The sequence below is a fragment of the Alosa pseudoharengus genome, unplaced genomic scaffold, assembly GCF_046254945.1.
Source record: "Alosa pseudoharengus isolate Yale_2024_CS ecotype anadromous, Long Island Sound unplaced genomic scaffold, YU_APseudo_1.1 YU_APseudo_1.1_scf_20, whole genome shotgun sequence".
Taxonomy (NCBI): Eukaryota; Metazoa; Chordata; class Actinopteri; order Clupeiformes; family Clupeidae; genus Alosa; species Alosa pseudoharengus.
In genome coordinates, this window is record NW_027468664.1 from 10,825,890 (window position 1) to 10,853,008 (window position 27,119).

Below are 27,119 nucleotides of genomic sequence, written 5' to 3' on the forward strand. Positions count from 1 at the left end.
ACACACATTTGCACAATGCTGGGGAAGCCTGTGATTATAAATGCCCATCCTATTTCCCCCAAAATTGAGTCATTTTATGGTCTAGCAGTGGTCACATGCTTGATTGTTGTAAAAATTTTTGTTGACCCGTCTCCAGCTAGTGGAGGAATTCAGCTGACAGATGACTGCTTGAAATGAGTTGGTGTTGTCTATACACAAGAACATTGTTTGCCAGCCAGACTAGGAAAAGCCTACTATGGAGCTTACTGTTTGCCAAGGGATACATTTGGTCCCTCTGTAAATTTTAGGCAGGACGTATGTAAAGGGAATGCCTTTTAGTCGCAGCCAATATTCACTCATTGCACATTGGAATGGAGTGAGTAGAGTTAAACATGGAGTAAATTTCACTTCTCATTCAATCTTCACTTGAAGGTCCTTGGAGACGCATCATGGTAATGGTACGTTTTACTCTGAAAGCTCAGGATTATAACTGGGTTGTACTCTGCAGTTTTTATATTTAATAGTGTGTTTTGAAATATTTTCATCAACATGTTTCAGTATGATACTTGCTGTGTTTAGGATATACAGTTTTATCTGATTTTGATAACTCAATAGCATTTTTCCTATTTGCCATTCACTAGTAGGCTAGTACCTTTGGATCTGTGTGTAACTCTAGAATGCTGCCTTTCCAATGAATGTTAGACTCATCTGTATGTAGGCCTGCATGTGCTATAAGTATTGTGGGTCATTGTGGGTGCACTCTTGTGACGGGGCACGCACACGCACACACAATCAGAAAATTCTTAGGAGGAAGCACAGCTGCGAATTAGTAGTATTCATGATTAGGCTACCCGTCCACCTGGCATATAGTCTCTTCCTTTTTTTAAAATAAAAAAACAATTATTTATATTTGTTTATTAGACACCAGCTATTGTTTAACAAGAGCATATGTACATCTTCCCAATGTACACTGTACCATTAGGGATGTAGTGGAGGCTAAACGCATGTAAACACTTTACGCACCTCCTGAAATTCGGAAATAGCGTTTACGCGCTTTTAAATAGTATACCGTTCATAAACAATTCTAAATTAAGCTTATGTCGTTTTACAATTGTCTATAGTTTTAAATTTCATATTGTTGAACCTGGCCTGCGCAACACAGTTTATCCATATTGCTCTGCATTATGTTGTCAGTGACCAATCGTCTTGCGGCAGGAAGCAACAACGATTAGTCACACCGCATGTCATGTGGGCCTAAATGAGTTTAGATAATGGATTTTTAAAATGGATATAGGCGTACTCCGATTTCTGAAGCGTCAAGACAGCATCCCTCATACTGATTATGCTAGAAAACGGCCTCGACTACAAGCCAAGTGAGTGAAACAATACAAAACTGAGGTTAGGCTACTTTTGCGCGGTAGATTCAATTCATGCCACTGAGTCAACAAGGCATGGCGTTGACATTATTAGCAAATATGATTACTAGGTTACTTCAGACAGGAAGTTGCAAGTCACCTCTACCTTTTCCCATTAGCATATGTTACAAGTAAAATTCAGGATTTAAAGTCAGATAGATAACTGGTTGTTATTTCTATCTCTTGGCATTAAGCCACTGCTCCCTTTGCTAGTAATGTTAAATAATATTGACCAACCACGGGAAACCGCGTTTGCGATGTAGCCTGGAATAAATTTAATTTCTCATAATTAGCTCACCAATAAAATACAATCTTTGGTAGGCTACAAAGTCATCACAACTAATTGTGGATGATGCTACATGGCTTCACATCCCATAAAGTCCTTAGAAATAAATAACTGAGCAAGTTTACTCTGACAGGCTACCATATGAAACTAGAATGCATGTTCAAGGAACTGCAAGAGTGGGCTTGATCAGGTGTAGTTTGATCAAAACAATGTTTTAGTGGTTGCCAATTTGCTGTTAGGGTAGTTGAGATGGTTGGTAGGGTACATATAGTGGTTGCTATTCCAAATAAAGTGGTTGCTATGCTGGTTGCTAGGGTAATTATAGTGGTGGTCGCTAGGTTGTTGCTAGGGTAGTTAAGATGGTTTCTAGGGTGTTGCTAGGGTACATATGGTGGTTGTTATGCGTAATAACAGGGTTGCTATAGTGGTTGCTAGGGTAATCATGTTAGTTGCTATTGTGATTGCTAGGTTGACATTATAGTGGTGGTTGCTACAGGGTCCCTGTGGATCCTTAAAGTCTTAAAATGTCTTATATTTCATTTCTGATAAGACCTTAAAATGTCTAGAATTGTATAAGGGCAGGCATTACATTTTGATCTGGAGGAGAATGATTGTTGTTTAGCTTATATTCATATTAAGACATGGGCCTACTAAGGCTAACGGCTTAGAGTCCATATCAACGGAGCCTACGCATAAGCATTTGTTAGCCTAAGCATGTTACAAAAAGCTACTTTTGTGTTTACTGATTATTGCACAAATGTATGACTACTCAGGTTGTTGCTTATTTTATGATATGTGTCCTAATACCCCTGGTTAGATAATTGTGTAATACCAGGACAACAACATGGCCTTCGGAATCCTCAGGCTCCCACTCTTCTCTTTGATGGCCTTGGCCCTAATGAACCCCTGCACTGGTGCCCCTGATCCACGTCAAAGGGAGATGCTGATGCGACAGGAGGCCTCCAGGCAGACAGGGGGCAGTGTGGTTTTGACTCCTGCTGAGCTGCAGCTGGATGCATACCTGCACAAGTTGAAGGTGAAGGAGATGGCATCTGTTCCGTTCCCTCCTTCCATACATTTCTTCAAAGCTCGCCCACTCATCCAGAAGAGTCCTGTCTTTAAACTCTTACAGAAAATGCCAAAAGGTATGTTTATCATTCTGTCTCCCAGGTGGCCTAGTCTATGCTCACTACTGTAAGGTGATATAAGGTGAATTGGAAGCAACTGTTTGCGAGTTATTGTTGTTTTTTATATTCCCTGGCCTGTACTGGCATTGCTATGGTACCAGCATTCATGATTTATCGTCCTCTGTCTTAATTTTTGCCACCTTCCAGTCATATCACACCTCAGTGTTTGTGTTTTTCTGGAGTATTTAAAACATCTGCATCGGTGTCCTTGGATCTCTTGTGCTCAGATTGCACCTGGAAAAATAAAGTGTGACCTGGGCTGTTGTTTACCAGGCGCAGCTCTCCATGTGCACAGCACAGCCATGGTCAGCCCTGAGTGGCTGGTGAGGAACGTCACCTACAGGCCCAACTGCTACATCTGTTTCACGTGGGGCGGCTCAGTGAGGTTCCTGTTCTCAGATGGACAGCCCTACCCACAGTGGGACTGTCTCTACTGGCAGCTCTTACAAAGCCTCAGAGCCAGCATGGTTGACCCTGCTAAGTTTGACAAAAGGTTCAGGATGGATGGATGAATGCATTAATTAATGGATTAGTGAATGGATGAATGCATTCATTAATGGATTAGTGAATGAATTCATTTATGAATGAAAAGAGATGCTTTTCTGAAACTGCTCTAAAAAATGCATTGCAGTCAAGTAAAATACTATACTGTACTGACATATACCTTTCTATTCTGGAGGTTTACTTGTTATGTTCATGTTGGATGGTTTCTCATTCTCCAGCCTGATCCAAAACCTCACCCTGTTTACTGAGGACCCAGAGTCTGCATACCCAAGTGACGACGCTGTGTGGGCAAGGTTTGAAGATGCTTTTAGGATCATCTCTGGACTTGTCACCTATGCAGCTGTGTTTATGGACTACCTTTACCAAAGCCTGGAAGAATTCTATGCAGACAATGTTATGTATGTCGAAATCAGGAGTGGTTTGACCAGGGTTAGTACATGATGGCTAATTTGTAATTATTCATCATGCAAGGCTATACATAGTTTCTTTGGCCAATCAAATCAAACACTAATGCATAGGAACTTGATTGCAGACTTATGAGCTTGATGGCAGCGTCCATGACAAAATTTGGTCCCTAAAAGCCTATAGGGATGTGAGTGCAAAGTTTTCAGCTAAACATCCAGACTTTTTGGGGTTAAGGATCATACTTTCTACACACAGGTCAGTGAAAGATTTTAATTAAATTAATAATAAGATTTTTAATCAGATTTTTTCCATCTCAATGGATAGTGTATTTTAACGGTCATGGAACACGGGTATGGAAATACACTTTACACAAGTCTAAGTCTTGCCACTTCATCAAACATTCAGTAGATTTGGCTCTGGAACTAATAGAGGCAGCATGATTAAAAGAGATTTAGGCTATTCTATTAAATATGCAGTCCACAATTTTCATAAAAAGGGTTTTGTTAGTTGAGCTCAACAGCCAATCAAATGGCACGTCTCCCTTAGGCGCACTTGAGGCAACTTGCTAATTAATTTGCTAGATGTTTTATAGTTCAGTCTGAGCCTCTGTGTTTACCACTGTGTGTACAAACTCACATGTGTCTAAGCAGTGAGCACACACAGAGGAGCAATTCACTCAATTTGACAAAAACTGGATTGGATTAGGGTTGTGGACTGTGTCTTTTAAAGAGATACATATTCATTTTTTTTTTTATTGTTCCACCGCGCTTCTGGAGTCACGCCTGGTACTTCACGGGAGAGGACCGATCATGTGGAGAAGGAGAGGGTTCAAAGGAGCACACAGAGATGGCTTAAATTTTTTATTTTGGTGCAGTAATTGATTGCTGCACCAAAATAAAAGAACCTTAAGGAAAGAACCTTTTCCTTCTCCAGATACATATTCATATTGTGGTCGTTTGACTGACTTGATGTAGTGTACTGTGATTCTGTACAGGATTCAGAGAGTATCTACAATCAAGGCTGCAATCAAGGAGGCTATTGAAATGCAAAAGAATTTCCCAGAACTAATTGCAGGGTTTGACTTGGTGAGGGGCACCACCAACGGACTACCTGTAGAATTTGTTATTTGGGCTGCTGCATTATTCATGTTCATGCAGTATATAAATTCAAACTAAGACATGGTTTTGTCGTACACATGGTCCAACAGGTGGGGAGGGAGGATGATGGGAGGCCTCTCTGGTACTTCAGGGAGGCGCTGTCTCTCCCTGCTGAGCTTGGTGTAAAACTACCCTACTATTTCCACGCAGGAGAGACTGGTGAGTTGGTCTTTATGTGCTGAATCATCTGAAGCTGAATCAGTGACTTGTCTATGTATGTATGTGTATATATACTACTGTATATATGTACAGTATGTGTGTGTGTGTGTGTGTGTAAAGACTTGGAGGGCACAGATGTGGATGCAAACTTGATAGATGCCCTGCTGTTCAACACCAGTCGGATTGGGCATGGTTATGCACTGCCTCACCATCCTTTAATCAAAGAACTTTCCAGAAAGAATGGTGTACCTGTAGAAGTATGTCCGATATCAAACCAGGTAGGGGAAGAGTTCATTATAAAAATCCTTTCATTGAATTTAATTTCATTAGAATTGTATTTATTATAAGTTTGCCTCACATTTAATGACAGGTGCTGAGGCTGGTCTCAGATTTGCGTAATCACCCTGCTGTGGTTCTTATGACTGAGGGATACCCTGTGGTCATAAGTTCTGATGATCCCACCCTGTTTGGGAACCCTGGACTCTCCTATGACTTCTACGAGGCCTTTGTTGGGATTGGAGGGATGAGAGCAAACTTGGGCACCTTAAAAGAACTCGCTATGAATTCAATCAAGTAAGCACTTCAGAGTTTACCTGAAGGCTCTAGTTTTTCAGTCATGAAAGATGAGACATAAAACTAACCAACCGTTCCTGCATGTTTGACAGGTACAGCTCTCTGTCCCCACACTTAAAGAAGAAATTGATGAACATGTGGCAGGATAAATGGAAGAAATTTATTTCTAACCAAAAAGATTAAGAAACTGATCATTGTAAAGACCCAGATCCGCTCTGACCCACTCTCAGGAGGTCTTCCAACCATATACTGCAAAATGTGAAATCTAAGGAAGAATAAGGCAGCATAATCTTAAATTAAGATATGTTCTTTGCCTGACATGACATTTCTTGGTTCGTCTTGTTATGTTTGTTTCAAGCTGTTTTTTTCTTTTTGTAAGTAGAAATGTTCCTGTTCTTATTCATGCCATATACCATTTATTTTATAACATTGCCTGAGATGCTTTTGTCAAGTCTGCAATGCTTTTTATGGATGATATTCTAGTATGCTCTGAAAACTCGATGATTGAAAACAGGTGGTGATGGGGTGAATGACACAGCAAGCAAACATGGATTTTGGTGAAGAGTGCAGATTTATTTACAGTGAAAGAAAAAAGGAGTGACCTGGGCCCGGCAAACAAAAACTTTAGTTTTCTCAGTACTGCATGACTCTCCACAGACTCACCCTCTACTTGAGGACAGAAAACCTTCACCTTAAATAAAGTAAATTAGCTAAATTGGTACATACCACTATGACTTAAGGAGGAGGGAGGTCTATAACATTATTATTCATAATTAAATAACAACAGCACTGCAATATAATAATTTAACAGACAGCACATACAGTTGCTAAAACCCCTGCACAAATTGATAACTTTCCCATGTCCCAATCAGGGAGTAAATTACCCAATTTCAGGGTGCTCCAGTTTCATGAGGGAAGTGAAAGTGTGTGTGTGAGGGTCTTTCCGTGTTTTTGTGTGTAGGAGAAAAATAGTCAGTGTAATATTACGGGAAGGGTTAGGCAGGTTGGTGAAAAGGAGGGACTACCTTTTCACAACATGTAATTGTTTTATTTTACTTTGAAAATGTATTATTTTTACTGTCTGATTGATTTTGCTGCTTTTGTAACTTGTTTTTTTTTTTATAAATAAAGATTATTATTGTATTGTTATCATAATCATTATCCTATAGAGCTGGCACGTACCTGAGAGATGTAAGAATAACAGTGGAGTAAAACCATTGCAGATGAACCCCAGAACTTTTAATGCAATCGCTCCCAGGACATCTTGTCTATAGTAAAGCTTAACCCCAAACCTGCACAGCTAAAGTCAAATAAAGAACTACCTACACTTGTGACAGCAACACATTCTTTTCTTCTCTCTCTCTCTCATTAACTGGCCACTCCAGTAAACAAAATAATATCTTTATTCACTAACATAATCAGGAAAAAAAAAAAACAACACACCCAACCCAAATCTCCATGGGCACTGATTGGACTGGTGTGAGGCTGGGTAGCCAAAGGCAAGCTTCCTGCCCTTCGTACACAGTTCCACTATAGCATCTGATTGGTTGATCATTCTTTTTTCACGTTGCTTAGTGAAGGGGCCAACTCAAGCTGGCTTCTCTGCTCTGAAGATGGCAGAAGTGTAACCAGAAGCTTTCTAATAAAGAGACACAGCACTCAAAAAATCCTCCATAGAAATGCATTGGGTTAGTTTGTAACACCAATATGGCAGTTGTCTACGCATATCACACCCCTTCTGCGGTAAAACGTCGACATGTAAATACATTGAGCTAATCATGTGCTGTGTTGTAAATACATTGAGCCAATAATGTGGTGTGTTGTGAAGACGTGCCAATCATGTGTTCTGCTCTCACCGCTGGAGCAAGATTGGTGTCGTGAAGCCTTGCGCACGCGCATTTCTGTCGAAACGGATGCCCAATGAGTGCCCAAAAAGTGTTGCAATATGGCTGCTGAGTGGAGGGACCATGTAGGTATTATATATAACTGGAGAGAGTGACTAAGTCCCGCCCCCATTCATTTCAATGGCCCATGCTAGGCTAGCTACTTCAGCCAAAAAAGCATGAAATTGACCGCAGCCATCTTTACGAAAATGGCGTTTCATGGGTGTTCGTTTCCAGCACCAGCTAGAATTAGACTATTAGATTCCACGTTACAGACGGAGACAACGTAAGGTACAACGGTATGTCGTTGATGAAGATTGGACATTCCCTCAGAGGAAAAGAGGTTGTTCGGGAACGCGCTTCACCTCGTTATAAGCGCAAATTAATTTAATTGGTTGTGATAACATTTTGGGAATGGTGGTAAAGTTGGCCCTCTCTCTGAAGTCCTAGGTTATTTAATGTGATGTTCATATGTGATAATAAACTATGCGAATCAATAATGTGTCACTTTAGGCTTCACAAATAATGATCCCTAAATACTATGTTTGGACAGGTTGTAGGCCTATTACGCAATAGGCTATCCAACGAAAATGACAATTAAGTAGACGTGGTATGTAGGAAACGTGTGGATAGCTGGGATTTTTGCTGCACCCAGTGTGAATTTGCAGCTTGTTAAGCCTAGGCTACATTTGCAGGCAGACGAAATGAAGCCAATGCAAGTTAAACTTCCGATAGAAGCGCACATCCCTCGGGTATTGTGGTTCGAGCAGGCATAGAGTCTGCAACTGTTGTTGGACATTTGGCTTTTGCCTCGACTGGCAGCCTGAACATTTAAATCAAATGCATAGCCTAATCATGTCAATGTTGCAAGAAAGCAAACTAAATAAGTAATTGACATTTGTTTCGTTTTAAATCACCTAGACATAGGTTACATGATCCAGACGTTGCGTTCTACAGAACTACAGCCTGTGCGTTTTAAAATAGTCTTCATACACAACGCAATGAGTAGGCTAGGTCATTGCTATGCATCTGCCAAAGTGTATGGTCATAGTCAGTTACTTGTAATTGGCACCCCGCATATACGGCAAATAATAGCCTAATATGACAACATTAACATTTTTCTTTTATTTACCACAAAGTCCGGTAATACAGCCTAAACCATGTTGGCATTAAGTCAAGTATCAGTAGCTTAATCCAAGTAGTTAGTTGTTTTATTTGTCGTCTTCCAGAAATGCAAACCAACATGGACGCGCGAGGACGCTCGTGCCCAACACTAAACTCGTGCATGAGCTGTCATCTACCAATCAGCATGTAAAAACTGGTGCCGGAAGTTGCAACCATGTAACGCCATGTTTTCAAAAATGTCGGCGGCCAAATGCCATGCTAAGTGGCTGAAGCTAACCCTTCAAATCCTGACCCCCTGGGAGGGACTCATAGATATAATAATAGGCTTGTTTGACTTCGGCTGAGTCTGACTTGGTCTGGCTTACTACGTAAACGTGATCTTCAGAGCCTAGCCAGGAGGAGCTACAACAGAGGGCAGCTCATCCAGGACAGAAAGGCTACAGTCTGCCTGACGTGACTCGCGGGAGACATCGCGGGAGATATCGCGGAATGTTGTTTGCAATAAACACAGCAGAACTTTCATTCTTACTCATTAAAATGAGCATGATGACTGACGAAATAAATTCTTATGATGTAGTTTAAATAAACCACTGTTGTCATACAGTTAACAGGCCTGCATTGTAGCACATAAATTCAATATCAAGTGTTTCCCCTATATGTGTGTCTATCTATTTAGCCAACAGCAGAAATAGAATATCCAAACGTTTTCAGTAGGCTAGCCTACCATTGTTGCAGAAATCACATATAAGAAGGTATCCCTTCGATTTCTGTTTATTTTCGCATATTCCAACATAAGGAAGCAGCATGAGCCTCTAGTCATAATCGTCATGAGGACATTCCTCCCAAATGGCCCTATCACGTCTTAGAACTGACGTCATGAGGGCGTGTTTCAGCTCGTGCAGCTCGTGGAAGGCAACTGAAAGATCTGTCTGCAGGCAAAGACTCCCGCGATATTTTAAGGCCATGTGACATGGTGTCACGGTGGTAAGTCCCTCCCCGGCTGACAGAAGTCGGACAGAATTTCTAACCAGTATGCATTGCGTCCATCCCAGTATGCATTGTGTACAACCCAGCATGCATCACATCAAGTCAGATCTGCACAGATCTGCCGCAAGTCGAACTCCCCTATTGGCTAGATGTCTCATCCGCGCTGCTGGCCAATGGAGGTCGACGTCCGCACCTCGCGGCCATCTTGCCACAGTCAGCTCGCTAACTCATAACATTGTGTTTCAATGGTGCATAACTTGCTCAATTTTCTACTGATTTTCAAACGGTTTGGTTTGTTATAAACGTCAGAGATGAAGTTATGACACTGCATACTTATGAAAATTATAACTTCAAAATGTTCAAGCATCCAGATTATAGCTATGTTAATGTTTGTAAGAAACCAAACCGTTTTAAATCCGTCAAGATTTCAGCGAGATAAGAGTATTTGTGTTCGTGCAGATCACTCACCTTACATCAGGTACCACAGAACCCACCAGATAGCTTGCCTGTGACAAGATGGCCGCCGGTGATGCCGTTAGAGACCGCCATAGATATATACACTAGATGTCGCCTTCTGCTTCTCAGCATGCGTCAACACCGCCGCCATCTTGGTACAGGGATCTGAAGCGCTAAACTAGTTCTCCTGTATTGTCAGCGTTACCTATTTAGCGACGTTTGGCCATCCCCAGCGATAGAAAACCTTTTTAGCGATTAGCGACAAATTTGGGAACTTCTCACAATGATGGCAGATCGGCTTCTTTGTTGTTGAAACGTAAGAAAATCACCTCTCATGGCTTTGTCATTTATGAATTCAGCTACATCTCGTTTGCCCATGGCACTGACCCATGATTATGAAAGTAACGACTGGCGTAGCCTATGTAGTAGCAGATGTAAATGTTCTACAGATCTACAGCAACTTCTGGTGAGATTACAACTTACATGAGTAAACGAGACGAGGGGTATGTGGCCTCAACCAGAGCCTGTCTACGAAGAGCCTGTTTACTTTCATTGTATCGAGCCTGGTTGCAGTTTACTCATTGTTCCTCTAGGGGCCGCCGCTAGCTAGTGCAGAATGAATGGGAGTCTATGGGGCTAGACGGGTAAAATGTATCTTTATTATCGTCTTAAGCTTAGTTTTCTCTAGACTCAACCATAAATACATGCCTGTCAGTTGGAACAACCCCAAAAACTAGATAATTGCTTGAGATTTTGACGATTTATGGTGATTTTATTTTCGCTAGATCTTTGCCCAGATTGACGCTAATGCATTATAGAGGAGTGGATCACTGAAGCAAGATGGCGTCTCGATTGACGCATTCGTTCCAATGAACAGCAGTAATCAAGGCGACATCTAGTGTATATATCTATGAGAGACCGCCATAAGACACCTAGCCTTTATTGTATGGAGGGACTTGCCTAAAAGGACTTTGGTGTAACACTGTGTTTCACCATACGTTCACCACATAATGTGTAGATGGCGCTGTTTCGCTAACTAAATGAGGGGGGAGATTTTAGCGCAACTAGTAGCGGACAGAACAGGGCCCTTGGCCTCTTGGAGAAAATGTCACTGCAATTTTCAGGGGATTAGTCCAACCTGTAGGGAGAATGCTTCCAATATTAAGGTGCAGTTGAAAATTACCGTTGCACCAATCTGGACATCTTGCCGTGCCAACATTGTGATAAAGGTTGCCTAAATGCCATGTATTTGCTGTCAGCTTACTAATTTATTATGCGTCGTGTGTAGATTTGGACTTTTTATTCCACTTTGTTTAAACAGCGAAGAGGCCTCATTCATCTGTTTGGAACTGGCTGGTGAATGTGACGCGCGTACGCCTGGCTAGATACACCATGGCCCTTGTGTGCATTTACGTAGGCTAATGGTTTGATTGCGGTTCGTTTGGAGAGGCAGACTGTAGGTGAACACTTCCTTTGATTCCTTTAGGTCTGCCCTGCACTCAATAGCCTAGTTTGGAGTTTACTTACTTTGCCTTTTAGTTGGGTCATCTATGACAGTTCCGTGACCGTGGAGAGTGAAGGTTCGTTTCTCACTAGATTTATCATCTATAATGGTTAAAGAAAAAATTTAGCAGGGTGCTCCTTAAAAAAATGTGGGGAAATTTTGTGAGAGCCCTATATCCAAAATGGCTGCCGTCAGCCAAGCTGGAAATGAACTTTTTAATGGTTTTGCCCAGTGCGGCATAATACATGATTTTTTATTTCTTTTCAAGAAATTCATATATGATGTAGATATACTGATTTCACCTATTTTTGACCTTCAAATTCAAGATGGCCGCCAATTTTTGGCTCTTTAAATGTCCATTTTTCAAAATGTATTATGATTTATTTATTTATTTATTAACTAAAAAGACTCCATCTGAATCTGTTGAATCTCCACACTGACTCCTCTCATCATCACTGCTACTCTCATCTGAGCAGTCATGAGGTGTGAGCTGCTTGGGCAGTGTGACACACTGGTCGACACTTTCCGTTCACTAGTTTCCAGCCGTGACCAATGGAAGAAGGATTCTCTTGCGGGTTGTAATGGACCTGGCAATATGTAAGGTAGTTTGTCCTTTCCATATGAAGATTCAAAGAGTCATCATCAGGTGGGAGATGGATTGTACACTTATTCTTCAGTTTGTGCCATTTGGAAAATCTGGCCTGCACGCAGCTCACATCTGCACTCTCAGCATAAATGATGGAGGACAAATGCCTTCATATCCGCTCCGACTTCATGTTTTAATTCCAGACTCTCACCCACTCGTCCCAGGAGCTCTCTTGCCTCAGAATTGATCTTCACCTTCTCCAACACCTTCTTCTTCCAATGCCCATAGAACCCTGAGGTGTGGTCACTGCCAGTAATCGATGATATCTGCAACCTCTTCCCAGAGCATGGCACGGCATGCCTGTGTGTGTGTATGTGAGTGCGTATGTACATATGCCTGCATGTCTACTGTGTGTGTATGTGTGTGTGTGTGTGTGTGTGTGTGTGTGTGTGTGTGTGTGTGTGTGTGTGTGTGTGCGTGCGTGCGTGCGTGCGCGTGTGTGTGTGTGAGTATGTGCATGCCTGTTTGTGTGTGTCTGTGCTTGTGTGTGTGTGTATGTGTGTCTGCTTCATAGGGTCTGCTTCCCTGTATGTGTCTTTGTGTGTGTGTGCATAGTTTGAATTGCGGGGGGTACTGAGGGGTACCCCCAATGAATACCCAGTACCCCCCAAAGAGACAGAAATGTCAGTTTTGGGGGGGTCAGATATTTTTTCTGATATTGAGAAAAAATATCATTACAGTTACAATACAAGTCAACTCCTATTTCCACTGTAGGAACATTTTAATGTAAAGCGATTTCAGACACCCCTATTGTGGACCGTACCATTTTTAACCACCGTGGCGCTAGAAGCAACGGAGATAGAGAACGACTTCAACTTGTAGCACAACTCAAACCTGGCATATCTCCTATGCTCTTGTCTTGACCAGAGATTATGAATCTGTTTCTGAATTCTGTTTGTGTACAGTCACTCAAAAAAATCAATCTTTGCAACCGGAGTACAGGACAGCAGTTGTCTAAATACAGTGGGTCCCTGTTAAGTTTGGACGGGTTTCTTCAGGAATCACGATCCCCATTTTCTCGGCAGAAATGGCACAAACTGCAGTTGACACAAACAACCACAAGGTGTCACTTTGGTGCCACTACTGTTTTTGATGCGACTTGACTTACTGCTTCCATGATGCAGTTTCCAAGTCAGTAGAACAATCAGAGAAAGCTGAGCCATTACCAAACATATATGATAATACAATAGCGTGAGTTTATATATCTTATACCCTATTTGTCACGGTTACTTATAGATTTGATAGTGTACAAGGATTAAAGTTCTCCGTCATACGACGGATTTCCGTCAATTTGATTTTAGAAATGTCATATTTGAGATCGATGCAGATCCGATGAGAAAAAAAATAGGAGGGGGGGGACTATCACATTTTCTTTTCCTTTTTTTAAGGCAACTACAAATATTAGGTCCGATGAATTAATGTGTGTGATGGTAAATGTTTAAAGACCTAATAGTGTCTTTGCAACCGGGGTACAGGACAGTTGTCTAAATGTTGAAATATGCTCTACAGGAATTCAAAACTCTTTGACCACATTTGTAATCCTCCAGTTCTGACCACTGCATTCCTGCATGACAAGTTCAATGTCCTTTACCTCCAAACATCTTTTTGTCTCTCTGTTCTGTATGGCAGACCCCTGCATGGTAAAGAAAACATATCCAAAACCAAATATATGTTGCATCTTGTTCATGGATGTCTCATGTATTCCATTTGAAACTAATACAGCTAACAAGAAATCAATCATGTTCAGGTTTATTGAGAGCCTCACCTGTTTGAAGTCCCAGTGCATATTAAGGCCTGTTTTTTTGGCCTTCTTGCATTCATGTAGTTGTGGCAATTCTCCCGAGCCTGGATCCACCAGACAACGGTTAGTTTGGTCCATGTTGGACTGGATTTCTCCAATGTATATCTTGCGACTTGAGTGATAGTAGCAAGCCTGCAGCAAGATATGTGTGAGATGGTGTTATAGGCCTCTCTTTATTGCATCTATATTAGCACATTAAAAAAATATACTGATCTGCACATACCTGAGAGGTGTAAGAATGACATTGGTATAAGATGGGGGTGTGTCCTGGAACAGGACCTTGATCCACACATGCATCTGTGTTCATGTCATTCTGCAACTGACATCAGAGACAAAGGTGGTGACTCCTTCACAAAAGCCTTTCCAATAGTCTCTCTTTTAAAAATAAACTCTAACTGTGTATGGTTGTATACATTATTACACAGTCTAAACATTGTGCAAAATCTGTGAACGTCAGTGCAAAAATCTACCTTTCAGTGTAAGAAGTGTAACATAATGCTTACATACAAAACTTACATTGCCATAGCCGAGAATGTTGAATGGCTTTAAGCTGGTATAGACATTGTCGAGGTACCACTGGAAAGGCTTGCACTTCAGTTTTTCCCTCAGCTTTTTTCTTTCAGACACATCACCAATATCTATGCCATGGTTCTACAGTGAGACAGAAAATATACAGAGGGCAGCAAAACACTAAGTATATACATGTATTTCAATCAATCAATCAATCAATCAATCAGTTAAATGCATAGTATATTTTATTGATCAATTCAATTTTCAATTTCAAAAGATTCCATTTTGTATTTATTTATAAAAATAACTTTATTTGGCCATTCACATCATAGTATTTTTCCAGCCCTTCTGTGTTTTGTTTCACCTGTACAGAGAGCCTCCAGGCAACGTTGACATTGTGCTTGTAGTCGTCCAGCCACACCTCAGCCACCCGGAGAGCGTTTCTCTGCATCAAGTATTTCAGCTCTGGCATGTAAGGTTTATGCGCTCTCTCCAGGTGAGCAATCTTGGAACAGGGAATCACCTCAATGCTACCACCACACGACCACACCTGAAATCAGTCATTCCCATGAGATGAGTTCAGGGCCCACTCCTTAGCGTTCGCACAGTATTTTGTCTTTGTTGTCAGAGTAAATCATGTAATTTTCTCAGTTTATTCATTTGGCACCTGCTGAAACTTACTCTAATTCCGAACTCAACATTTTCTCCGCCATACATTTTCATGCCAGGATCCAGAGCTCCAATCTCCCCAAAGAAAACACGATCTGCCACCAGCACCCCCATAATGGATGGACTCCTGTTAACACAATTTTGGAAGTTATGTAAAACCATTTTATACCATAACACATGTTAGCCATTAATATAAAGTAATATGTGTATGTATTAGTGCTTAATAGGTTATGAGTTAAGTGTCATCCCTCATCACACATTTATTATATAATTATTCAGCTACTTCTTATTCTTAATCTTACTGAATAGAGTAATCCTAATAAACAACTAGTTGGTCTTGATCTAAGGTTATTGAAATATAGTATGGATCAAAATAGACACTTTAGAGCCTTCTAATACATTGGTATGCTATATGCTACTATTCTGTCAATATAAGTCACATATTCATAATAAACACACATATTCTTGAACAATCAGAATACCTGTGTGAAGTACGAAGTACTGGGGTATCGGACATTTTGAATTGAGACTTAATAAGATCAATTTGATCATGTAAAGCACTACACATTTATATGATTATGCTACATAACTTATGATGCATAAAAATGACTTAGACTGTTGGGGGGAGGTGAGGGAGTGGGGTAACTGTTCCACATATGGCCGCCATGTTCCCTAAACCAAAGATCCTTAATATACTTTATCAACAGTCTCTGCCTAAACTAAAGTGTTATCTATGAGGTAACAGCTGGTGATTGAACCATGAACCCTAGATGGAAGTACTTAATGCCTATTGTACTTGTGTCTGTTTTTGGGTCAGTATTCTGGGTCATTGTAGGGAGCACACTGGATGTAAATGGTTGATAAAACAAGAACTCACTTTCCAGGAAGTGTCTCATCATTTCTGGCATACCACTGTGGGAGGAATTTCTCATTCTTGTACCACATTGCCCAGTCAAACCCTTGGGCTGATGGCATGTAGTTTGTCAACTTCAGATCATAGCAGCTTACTTTATCAAACACGGGTGATAGCACCACAGTGCGGTCTTCCTTGATTCGTGCCAGGAGCGGCTCTGCCCTAAGTACACAGGGGGGAAATATATAGATGTCAATACAGAACACAAAGAAATAGGCCAGATACTTAGTTAATGGATCAACAATGCATCACAATTCAGTGAACTGATTATAAAATTGTTAGAAGAATGTCTCATAATGCACAACATAAGCCATTACATGCACTCAGAAATGGACATCATCACATTTACAATGACATGAGTTTAGTTATGAGTAAATGTGGCCATGGCCATGTAGGAATAGCCTGGTCCTACCAGACTCTCGTACATTTCGTAATGTACTGAGAGTCTGGCCAGGTCCAACTTTTCGTCCAGCTCTCGTCCAGCTCCATTGTATGTTCGCGGAGAACCACCTCCTCAGACTGTTTACGAGTGTTCGCAAACGTTTGCCAAAAACCTGTTTGCAAATGTTCGCCTGTGTTTACTAATTTGAACGCACCTCTGGTTAACCTACCAGCCCTTGTTGACCTCAATATGGGCATCCAAAATGGCAACCACATCACCACTGGCAACCTTCCACCCCGAAATTCTCGTCTGACTTAGGCCTAGCTGGCTGGAGTGCCTGACCTGTTTCACCAAGCCAGGCCTAGTCACATGAATGAGACTCACAAAGGCATTTAATGGCTCTTTCAGGTCACCTGTCAAGATATATAATTTTACAGTTACACATACTCCAAACTACATTAATCATACATAGCCATCAATCATAGGGCAATATAGCAACTTTCAAGAGCATGTGTATACTGCACAGGCCAGGCTAAACACTGAGCCATTTTATTTGTGTTCCACATGAAACAGCTATTTGGCACATGCGAATTGGCATATCTGGATCCTAGATTGTGTCAAACTTGATATCATGACAAATAAGAGACAGCTTGAGAAACCAACCGTTGGAGCTGTGGTCATCCACCAGGATGATGTCTCTGAGGAGGTGGGCAGGGGTCCTGTTGATGATGCTGTAGATGGCTCTCTTGATTATGGACAGGGCCTCGTCAAGGTAGATCAGCACAACGCTAATGGTGGGCAGATCTTTTGGGTATTCCCGCTCCAAACACCTGGAACACAGTCGAAAACAGTTTTTTTTCTTACAGTTGTTAGTGCATGACTGAAAAAATAGCTGAATCCCTGCGCTGCTCACAACTGACCTATAATGTCGCGTTTCAGGTAGCTCCCTGTCCAATGGCAAACGGTTGCTCAGAAAGGTATTGTAGCCATATCTCTGAAACAACTCCTCAGCCTCCATCTGTTCTTCCTCAGTCAGAGCAGCATCCCAGTTTTTGAAAAGAGGTGAGTTTGGGTACTTTTTGATCCTCTTCTCCTCCTTCACTTCATCCACCCGTCTCTCCTCACGTTTGTGAAGAGAACTGACTGAGATCACACCAGTCATCATTTTACTACACTGTTTCAAATGTTTAACCCATGTTTTGTCACTACTTAAACACATTAGGCCATAACTTTGTATGTGTGCACTACAAAAAAACTTGTGAATCTGAATGTTTGAGTTTGCACACAAGAAGGATCAAAGTGGAAAAGGGTGTGTCAAATGTTCATTACATTTGGTGTATAAGTGATCTACAGTTAGGTGAATATTCAGTGTATGTATGTAGTGAATGTATGTACACTGTAAAAAGTAAAACGTGGCTATTGTTCATTTGATTAGTATTTTCTCACTACAGTAGCCTACAAATATTAGATTGTTTACTTGAATTATAATGATAATGAACCTATTGTACTAGTACCATTGTACTGTACCTAACTGGATACAATATAAAATGTCAACGTGACCATTGACCTGAAGAATAAGTTTAAACTGAATGGGTTTTAAATGTTGAGTCAATGTCGAATAGCTTTATCGATTACTTCAATTTCACATTGAACCAATGATTTACTTTTTACAGCATGTACAGTATACACACACCATCTCATGTTCACATTTTCACACACCCTTGTACTTGGCCAATGTACTGAAGAAAACAATGACTAGCTATCTGAGATAACACTCAGGGATGGGCAGTATTTATGCCCACATATACATAAAAATATGTATTTCAAATACAAAATAGTATTTGGTCATTTCTATATTATCTATATAAAAATGGCTGCATATTTTGTATCAAAATACTTTATAGGTGTGTATTTTTGTAGTTTAAAAATACTGCAAAATATTTTTGGTAAAACCAAAACTTTTGGTGATGTGATGACATCATAAAGGTGCAAAACAACAAATGTAGCCTCTGACTGCAGGCTTGTGATCAGAATACTGAGATCAGGAAGATGATCCAGTGCAAGATGAGTAAAGTTAGATAAGTAGAAAATTGAGCTCACGACTTAAAAAAAAAAATCACCACTAACACTTATGCTAAAGCAAAAAGGAGCTTTTAAGCAGGCAGAATTCAATGCAAAAATGGTTTTATTGATGCTAGCAGCAATACCAACAGCAATAAACCGTGAGTGTATCTCGAGAAGGCACTCTCGAACAATGGTTGAACTCCCATACTTATACCCCTCCAAAATGCTGACACAACACTACCCCGAACCCACAGATGGCATTATGAAAGGATCGTTGATCGGTCTTATCTTTACAAAGCAGCAATATTGCTGCCAAGGGTACAAACTTTTCACCTTCAGTTTACAGAAAGTTCAGGGGTGTACAGAGTGATCACAGGTCATACATCGTGCATGGCCTAAATACAGAGCTGGACAGTAACGGAGCACATTTACTTGAGTACAGTACTTGAGTACAATTTTGAGGGATCTGTACTTTACTCGAGTATCATTTTTGGGGAGTACTCATGACTTTACTCAAGTACATTTGAGAGGCAAATATTGTACTCTTTACTCCACTACATTTCTATCCATAACCTTGAGTACCCGTTACTTCTTCTAAAAGAAAAGGAAAAAAGAAAAATCTCGGAAACCCTCAATTTGTTGTTTCCCTCTCAAACGTGATTGGATTGTGCAGGCGCCACTGATTGGGACAGCCTATCAGCAATCACCTTCAGCTTTCTGCCAAAGTTAACTCCATGGTCAGATTTAGATAAGAGACGAAACCATGGACGAAACAATGGATGAAGACGCAGCAGGTCCATCCCGGGAATGTGCCAACCTGTGGCCCCACCTCGCCAGACTATTTCAATTTTTTGAACAAGTTAATGATAGTTTTCGCAAGTGTTTCAATTACAAAATAGTATTTTGTATTTCTAATACGTATTTTAAATACATGTATTAGAAATACTGCCCATCCCTGGCAACATGGTAAAAAGATAAAAATGACTTGATTTTAATTTCAATTCCTTTTACATTCTCCAAGGTATTAACATTAACATTTTTCATAACTCCATGTAGGACCATTCTGTAAATAAATGTAAGCACTGTGGCAGTAGTAATGCAATATTTAGAAAATGTAGGTACTTGTACTCTTGATACTCAAGTACTTTTAAAAACAAGTACTTCAGTACTTTTACTTAAGTAGACATCTGACTGTTGTACTTTTACTTGTACTTGAGTAAAATTTAGCAAAGGGTATGTGTACTTTTACTCAAGTAATGAAGCTGTGTACTCTGTCCGCCTCTGCCTAAATATCGTTCACTCTCCTGCACTCTCCTACTGGATGTTATGAGTAGAGCTCGCCCCTGTTTACACCTTATCTTGCAGCTGCAAGGCTGACTTTGTTTTTTTCAAACGGCCTATGCTAAGGCAGCATGAGACACAATGTGACAAAAAGAGGCATCGAGGTACAGAGTGCACATTCTGGTAGGGTGGCTTCATTATGTATTGCTTGATTGTCATTGAGGTTATATAAATACATGTTTTACTGTTTACCAACTTTTACTGTTTACCAACATAAACGTTTACGACATAACGGTGTGAAAGTGGTAAGAGATAATTCACCTGGCAGTTTCGTGTAGACGTACCCTTAGAGTTATGGTTAGGGTTGAGGTTAGGATTAGGGTTAGAGGTTAGGATTAGGTTTCATGTGTTATGACAGTGTTATGTCACTCTTATATCGATACTGTCAAGTAAAGTGTTACCAAAAACTCTTTGTCTCATCATGATGTTTACAGACATTAGTGATAAGTTATACCACAGTGGCTGCTCACACACACACACATACACACACTCAACCACATGGTTACTTGCACCCACACTTTGTTTAAGTTTGCCTGTTTTGTGTGTTGTTATTGCTCAAAAAGTTGCCCCATGTATCTGCTAAAGCAATATCAAACATTCTGGACATGCATTGACAGTCAGAGACTTCATTCTCTGTATTGTATGTCAGTGTACCATGAGTTTAAAGCTGTATTTTAAGGTAATGGAACTGCATTTGGTTGCTTTAAGCCCGCATTATGTGGCTCTCAATAGGTTCGGTGGTTAGTTTGTACCACTTGATAAGTTCAGTTGTGACTTTTTGAGTCCATCTCTGATACAGTATTTAGGCTAAAAGTGAGTGCACTCAAAGTAAATAAATAAATAAATAAAATAGTAATGGATGTAGCTCAGTTCAATTCTCTTGGGTTCAGTTCTGGGTGTGGGTGCATTTGCCTAACCTGACTCTCGCCAGATGAATTTTGTTCCGCCTAGCTCCACTCACATCCATCTGGGATCGGTTCCGTTGAGAGTGATTTCGGCACCAGATTGTATGGTAGAGCCAATCAGGACGCAGGGCGGGAGTTCCTATGATTCAAATGATCTTTTATGATGTACAACAAGGTCTCTATTCAGGAAGTAGTTGATCAGGATTGAAAGTATATTTTTTTGATTGCAGAAAGTATGTTTTTTTTTAATACAATATTATTTAGTTTGGAAAATAGCGTTCTTCTATTCAGATCATATCTATCTCTCTGTAGTTATCAGTTCCTCTTGGCCAGATAGATAGATACTTTATTGATCCCCAAGGGGAAATTCAAGACAGACAGACCTGCAGAGCAAATCCCAAATTTACCAAAAGGTTTGTTTGTATGGGTATTCCCATGCTCAAAAAACTATACTATTACACTTTATTCTTCAAAAGATAACATAAACATATTATCTTTTCACGAATTTGTTCAAGAATCTTTTTTGTATGTATTTTTGACCACCCCTAATAACAACACGTAATAATGGGACTATGACTGTTCGGTCCTCACAGAGCAATTCAGAGGGTTAAAGTCTTCAACAACACTATGGCACAAATCAATGCATCACCTTCTGTAACCTAACAGGCACCAAGCTACAGTATGTGCAACAACTCATGCGAGCTGGAATGATGCTCTTCGTTCCATGAACAAGTATGAGCATAACGTCTCCTTACCTAATTTGTTGATGTGGGCCTCCATTCTCTCTAGTCTCTCTAGAATATCAGTGCCCTGCATGGAGTAGTTTGCTGTAAGGTGATCATTCCTATGCTCCCCCACCACGCTCTCTCTCTTGGAGAGGATCTTCAAATTGACCCAAGTCAGACAGAGCAAGGTGGCAGCTACGACCACACAAGGCACAAGCCCTCGAACACAGCTCACCCTCACCATCCTTCTGTCCAGTTGTGTGCACGCAGGACATGCACCAGGCTCCCTCTCCAGTAGAGAATGGAAAACATGAAGACGCAGATAAGATCTTACTCAGATAAGGTCCTAACTCCTCCCCATCCAAAGCAGTAGCTACTGAAGACTGTACAGCTGCCACTATTTTACACAAACCTGATTCCTGAAACCTGAACTACAATATTCAACTATGCTCAAAATGCCCCCCCCCCGCCCCCACATATAAAGGCATGAATAATAGAGTATCGACTAACTGTCTAACATGTAACAGCATACTAATACATTTACATGCAAGGCTATACAACTGGTAAAACAGGCTCTGTTGTTTTGAGGGACTCTAATAGGATGTAATTCTTTATCACGATCAACCCACACACATACATTTATAGCGAGCCTTGGGGTGCTGGCATTTCTGAGAAAAAAACAACACAAAGGGCCCTATCTCGGCGATCTAAAACGCAGCGCATAGTGTATTCTTATCACGGTGGAGAGCATATTCCTATCTTACACTTGAATTTTTCGCCATTGCGCTTTTCTTTTATTAAACAATGCACTCAGGGGTGTGGCAATTAAAGACCTAAGGCGTGGTCTAGCACATTATCTAAAAATTGCTATCTTACACCATCTAAAAAGCATTACGCCACTGACCACAAAAAAACTGGTCTATAGCGAAAGGTGCATATGAAGCACAGCTGAAGACGCACTGTCACGGGATGTAAGCAGCAACTCCTCTGCAGGATAAATGTCCTTTGGTTTTTTATTCAGTCATTTGAACATTATTGGGGTAAGTGTTGCTTATTTCAGGCTATGTTTTCGATGGTAACCCATTGACAGTCAACAGTGAAAGTAACGGTAGAGAGCGGTACAAAATATGACTGCTGCCAAGTCCTGCACAGTCAATAAATCACACATGTCAATTTGTCTTCATCTCCTACTCCATCTCCTACTCTAGCAACTTTTGTGTATGTAAATTAGTGTGTGCATGTGTCCGTTGCTTTTGTGTGCTTCTCTGTGTGTGTTTTCGCTTGTGACTGTGTGTGTAGGGGTAATGGGGTGTGTGTATGTGTGTGCGTGTGTGTGTTTATGTGTGTGTGTGGGTATGTTTGTGCATGCGTGCATGTACGTGTTTGTGTTTATGTGTGTGTGTGCTTATATGTGGGCCTGTGTGTATGTGAGTCTGTGCGTGTGTATGTGAGTGCGTGTGTGCATATGTCTGCATGTCTGTATGTGTGTGCGTGTGTCTTTTGTGTGTGTGTGTGTGTGTGTGTGTGTGTTTATGTGTGTGCATACCTGTTTGTATGTGTGTGTGTGTCTGTGCTTGTGTGTGTTTATGTGTGTTTGCTTGCCTGCATCTGTGTGTGTTTTATGTGTCTGTGTGCGTGTCCGCTTGTGCGTGGGTGTGTGAGGGTAATTGGGTGTGTATGTTTATGTGTGTGTGCATGTGCCTGCTTGTGTGTGTGTGTGGGCATGTTTGTGTGTCTGTGCGTGTGGGTGTGTTTGTGCATGCGTGCGTGTACGTGTTTGTGTGTGTGTGCGTGTGCGTGTGCTTGTGTGTGTGCCTGTCTGTGCGTGCGTGCCTGTGTGTGTATGTGAGTCTGTGCGTGCATTCCCCGTGTATGTGCATTTGTGTGCCTGCGTACATATGTCTACATGTCTACTGTGTGTGAATGTGTGTGCGTGTGTCTTTATATGTGTGTGTTTATGTGTGTGTGTTTATGTGTGCATGCGTGCGTATGTGTGAGTGTGTGCATTCCTGTGTCTGTGCTTGTGTGTGTGTGTGTATGCCAGGCATGTGTGTGTATGTATCTTTATGTGTGTGCATGTATCTTTATGTGTGTGTTTGCGTGTGTTAATGATTGCGTCTGTGAATGTGTGCAGTGTACAGTCACTGCTTAGTGTACGGTCACTAAATGTACACATATATTAATTTATTGTGTGGTCCCCCATGAATGGAATTCCACAAAACTCCACACAAACAAAATCAACCTAAGCGTGCTCAGATGACGTGATAGACGGGGCACTGTTGCTCACCTGTCCATCATCGTAAAGCCCAGTTTGATTGCTCCAAACAGCTCTGGTTTGAGCATAGTTGCTCCACATCGAAGCAATGTCAGACCAAACTTCCCAAGCTCAAATGTTGGACTTGTAACCGGAGGGTTGCCGGTTCGAGCCCCGACCAGTGGGCCGTGGCTGAAGTGCCCTTCAGCAAGGCACCTAACCCCTCACTGCTCCCCGAGCGCCGCCATTGTAGCAGGCAGCTCACTGCGCCGGGATTAGTGTGCTTCACCTCACTGTGTGTTCACTGTGTGCTGTTTGTGTTTCACTAATTCACGATTGGGTTAAATGCAGAGACCAAATTTCCCTCACGGGATCAAAAAAGTATATATACTTATACTTATACTTGTTGTGAGCGGGGCTAAGTTCGGCTGGCACCCAGGCTACCTGTCAGCCTGAGATACCTGCGATTACACTATACATCAAATGAGTGGTTATGGGATGGGTTGACATAGCGCTTTGAGACGAACATACTAAAAAAATGTGGTCCTCCTAGACCCTACAGTTCTCGAGATATTCACAGAAAACTGTGTCCGGCCTACCCTTCTTTCGGGGGGTCCAGTCAGGCGACGGATCAACACGAAAAAACACTGGTTCTGTGCCATCCTTGTGGGGCTACATGGCCACCAAGTTTCGTGCAGCCCGGTCTTTCAGTGTCCCGGGAATCGTTGACACAAAATCACTGAGAAGAAAAAAAAAGAAAAGAAAATCTGGAAGAAAAAAAAGCCCTGACTAAACCTATATGACCATCGCTTCGCTGTGTATAACTGTTTTGTCATTGACTATGACACCACGGTGAAGTTAGTTTCACTTTGCCTAAAAAAATTTAAATGTAAATGTTGTGTATACAAGGAATTTGGTCTCTGCATTTATCACATCCGTGAATTAGTGAAACACACAGAGCACACAGTGAGATGAAGCACACACTAACCCGGAGCAGTGAGCTGCCAGCTACAGCGGCGCTCAGGGAGCAGTAAGGGGTTGGGTGCCTTGCTCAAATGACAAGACGCTCGTGAAAGAAAGATGCAGCTTTCAAGTGATAAAAACGCAAATTCCCAAGTTCACATTAAAACTGTTGGACATGAAAGGCCACATGGACTACAAACAAACTACAATGTGACAACAAAAGTGATGAGCCCCTAACTGGGCAACTAGTGTAGCAAAATCTAGTTTCCCGCCTCTGATTCCATAGGAGTTAATACTGCCGTCATGCCGGTCGTAAACTCGGAGGACCCAACTTTAAAAATCCCGATCTCCGAAAAAAGAGTGTTCATGAGATCAGCTCAGAAAACAAATACAGGAAACGCATAAATAAGTTATTAGAACTTACTATGGTTGAGCAAAAAGGAAAATGTCTCGGGTGAGTGTTTCTGTAGTTTAAGGCTAGCTTTAGACGACAACGATCTGAACACAATCCGCAAAAGTGGCGTTGCGTTCCCACTTTTTATTTCGCGTTTAGACGAGCGTCTTTGGGTGGAAATCTGCATGCACACGGTGACGCAAAAGTGTGAAATTTGATGTAGTATGCATGTATGCCAGGTGGCTAGGTGGTAGGCCTACTGTGAAGCACTGCCATACAACAACACCAAGAGCGCGCGCATGCGTTGAAACTTCCTTCTACTTTTCTCCGTAGTAGCGCGAAATAGCCCACAGTCGAAAACCTAAGCTAAGGCAACTTGAATATCCGACTGATGGAAATAATCCGACATGTTTGTTGTTGTTTGGCTGTACTGCACATGGATATGACGTCAACACGTATGCGAGGATAGCCAGCGTGAGCAGCTCAGAGCACACTTTTGCGTTTTTAACCCTTTAGATGGGAACGCGACGGTGGAGCATCTTTAAGATTTCCACTCTGGAGGATGGGTTCATTTTTTTTGCGTTTTTAAGCCCCAAAAACGCTGTCGCTGTCTAAACGAAAGGCACATCTGATAAAATATTTTGTCGGTTTCACCCGGGAGCGTTATCGTGTAAAGCCGGTCTTAGGGGCCGTTTATACGAGAACGATTGCGAAGGAAGACGACAAAATATTTTATTATAAGTGCCTTTCGTTTACACGGCAACCCCGCCATCGGGGCTTGAAGACGCAAAAATCTTAAGACTCCTTCCAGAGTGTAGAGTTTTGAAGACGACCTGGGTTGCGTCTCCGTCTAAACGGCTAAACCAAAGATCCTTGATTACCTCTCTGGCTAAACTGTCAAATTAGAATGTCTGCGCGTGACGTACCGGGCTTCTATCACACCACCACCCAGCGGTCTAGAATGCATATCCAATCGAATATCACATACTCTTGCGTCTTCATATAAACAAAGATTTCCCCCTGAGAATGCTCGTCTAAACGCGAATAAAAAAAATGAAGACAAGACGCCACTTCTGCGTCTTCTCTTTTCATCGTCACCGTATAAACGTAGCCTTAGTTTAGTGATAAATTACCTTGCCTATTTGTAACAAGTGTCAGATTTGTCTCTTGTATTGTTGCAAGGGAGGCCGCTGTGGTTGAGAATATGATAGTGACGTCGAGTCGGACACCTCGGGGAACAAGACTTCCGCACAAGTCTCCGAGCAAAAAATCCGACCCAACTTTTTTTTTTCTCTCTGTCGGAGGTCCGAATTTCTGAATATTCGATGTGGCATGAAGGCGGAATAAGTCATTTAGAGACAGACGAGTCCAGGAAGTGACATCAAACACGTCAAAATATGTCATGCCGAAAATGAGATTCCAGAAGTAGGTACATCATTTACTTTACTCTTTATGGAAGATACAGCAGGGAAAACTTGTTTTCTTTTACAGTCTATGGAACAAAATGGTCGCAATAGGTATTACGATTTTGACCAGCTCACCTGGAGACTGAAGGCAGGATACATTCAGAAATCTATATCTCACTGAAAACAGCATAGATGGGTTTTTTTCCAAGTCTGTATGTGTGTGGAAGTAACAGACACACAAAATAACACCAAATCCCAGAAAAAAGTGATTTTTTTATAATATGGACACTTTAAGAAATTCATTCATTTTAATTTTGTCACAATTATAAATTTGCCTCACATTTAATGACAGGTGCTGAGGCTGGTCTAAGATTTGCGTAATCACCCTGCTGCGGTTCTTATGACTGAGGGATACCCAGTGGTCATAAGTTCTGATGATCCCACCCTGTTTGGGAACCCTGGACTCTCCTATGACTTCTACGAGGCCTTTGTTGGGATTGGAGGGATGAGTGCAAACTTGGGCACC

At 41.4% G+C, this 27,119-nt stretch overlaps 2 protein-coding genes across 5 annotated transcripts; one reads left to right on the forward strand and one right to left on the reverse strand.

The window, feature by feature from the left end:
- The first annotated feature begins 50 nt into the window (after positions 1-50).
- Positions 51-6,634, forward strand: ada2b (adenosine deaminase 2b). 3 transcript variants are annotated; one of them, XM_076296549.1, is made up of 10 exons: positions 51-437; positions 2,498-2,825; positions 3,141-3,360; positions 3,590-3,800; positions 3,904-4,031; positions 4,771-4,861; positions 4,984-5,092; positions 5,186-5,370; positions 5,463-5,665; positions 5,758-6,634. In XM_076296549.1, exons 2-10 carry the CDS (start codon positions 2,525-2,527, stop codon positions 5,846-5,848), a joined length of 1,539 nt encoding a protein of 512 aa, XP_076152664.1. In that variant the 5' UTR covers positions 51-437; positions 2,498-2,524; the 3' UTR covers positions 5,849-6,634. The 3 variants fall into 3 exon arrangements, with proteins under 3 accessions (XP_076152664.1, XP_076152667.1, XP_076152666.1); XM_076296552.1 differs by having other exon boundaries at positions 51-431; positions 5,213-5,370; XM_076296551.1 differs by lacking the exon at positions 51-437 and adding an exon at positions 975-1,352.
- A 3,720-nt stretch (positions 6,635-10,354) lies between these two features.
- On the reverse strand, positions 10,355-21,854 carry LOC143136071 (putative polypeptide N-acetylgalactosaminyltransferase 8). 2 transcript variants are annotated; one of them, XM_076296547.1, is made up of 11 exons: positions 21,607-21,854; positions 17,462-17,684; positions 17,205-17,371; positions 16,771-16,954; positions 16,124-16,321; positions 15,259-15,373; positions 14,942-15,127; positions 14,584-14,718; positions 14,291-14,386; positions 14,032-14,199; positions 10,355-13,899 (listed from the first exon to the last, which is right to left on the reverse strand). In XM_076296547.1, exons 1-11 carry the CDS (start codon positions 21,818-21,820, stop codon positions 13,780-13,782), a joined length of 1,806 nt encoding a protein of 601 aa, XP_076152662.1. In that variant the 5' UTR covers positions 21,821-21,854; the 3' UTR covers positions 10,355-13,779. The 2 variants fall into 2 exon arrangements, with proteins under 2 accessions (XP_076152662.1, XP_076152663.1); XM_076296548.1 differs by lacking the exon at positions 17,462-17,684 and adding an exon at positions 20,864-20,990.
- Positions 21,855-27,119: the final 5,265 nt, after the last annotated feature.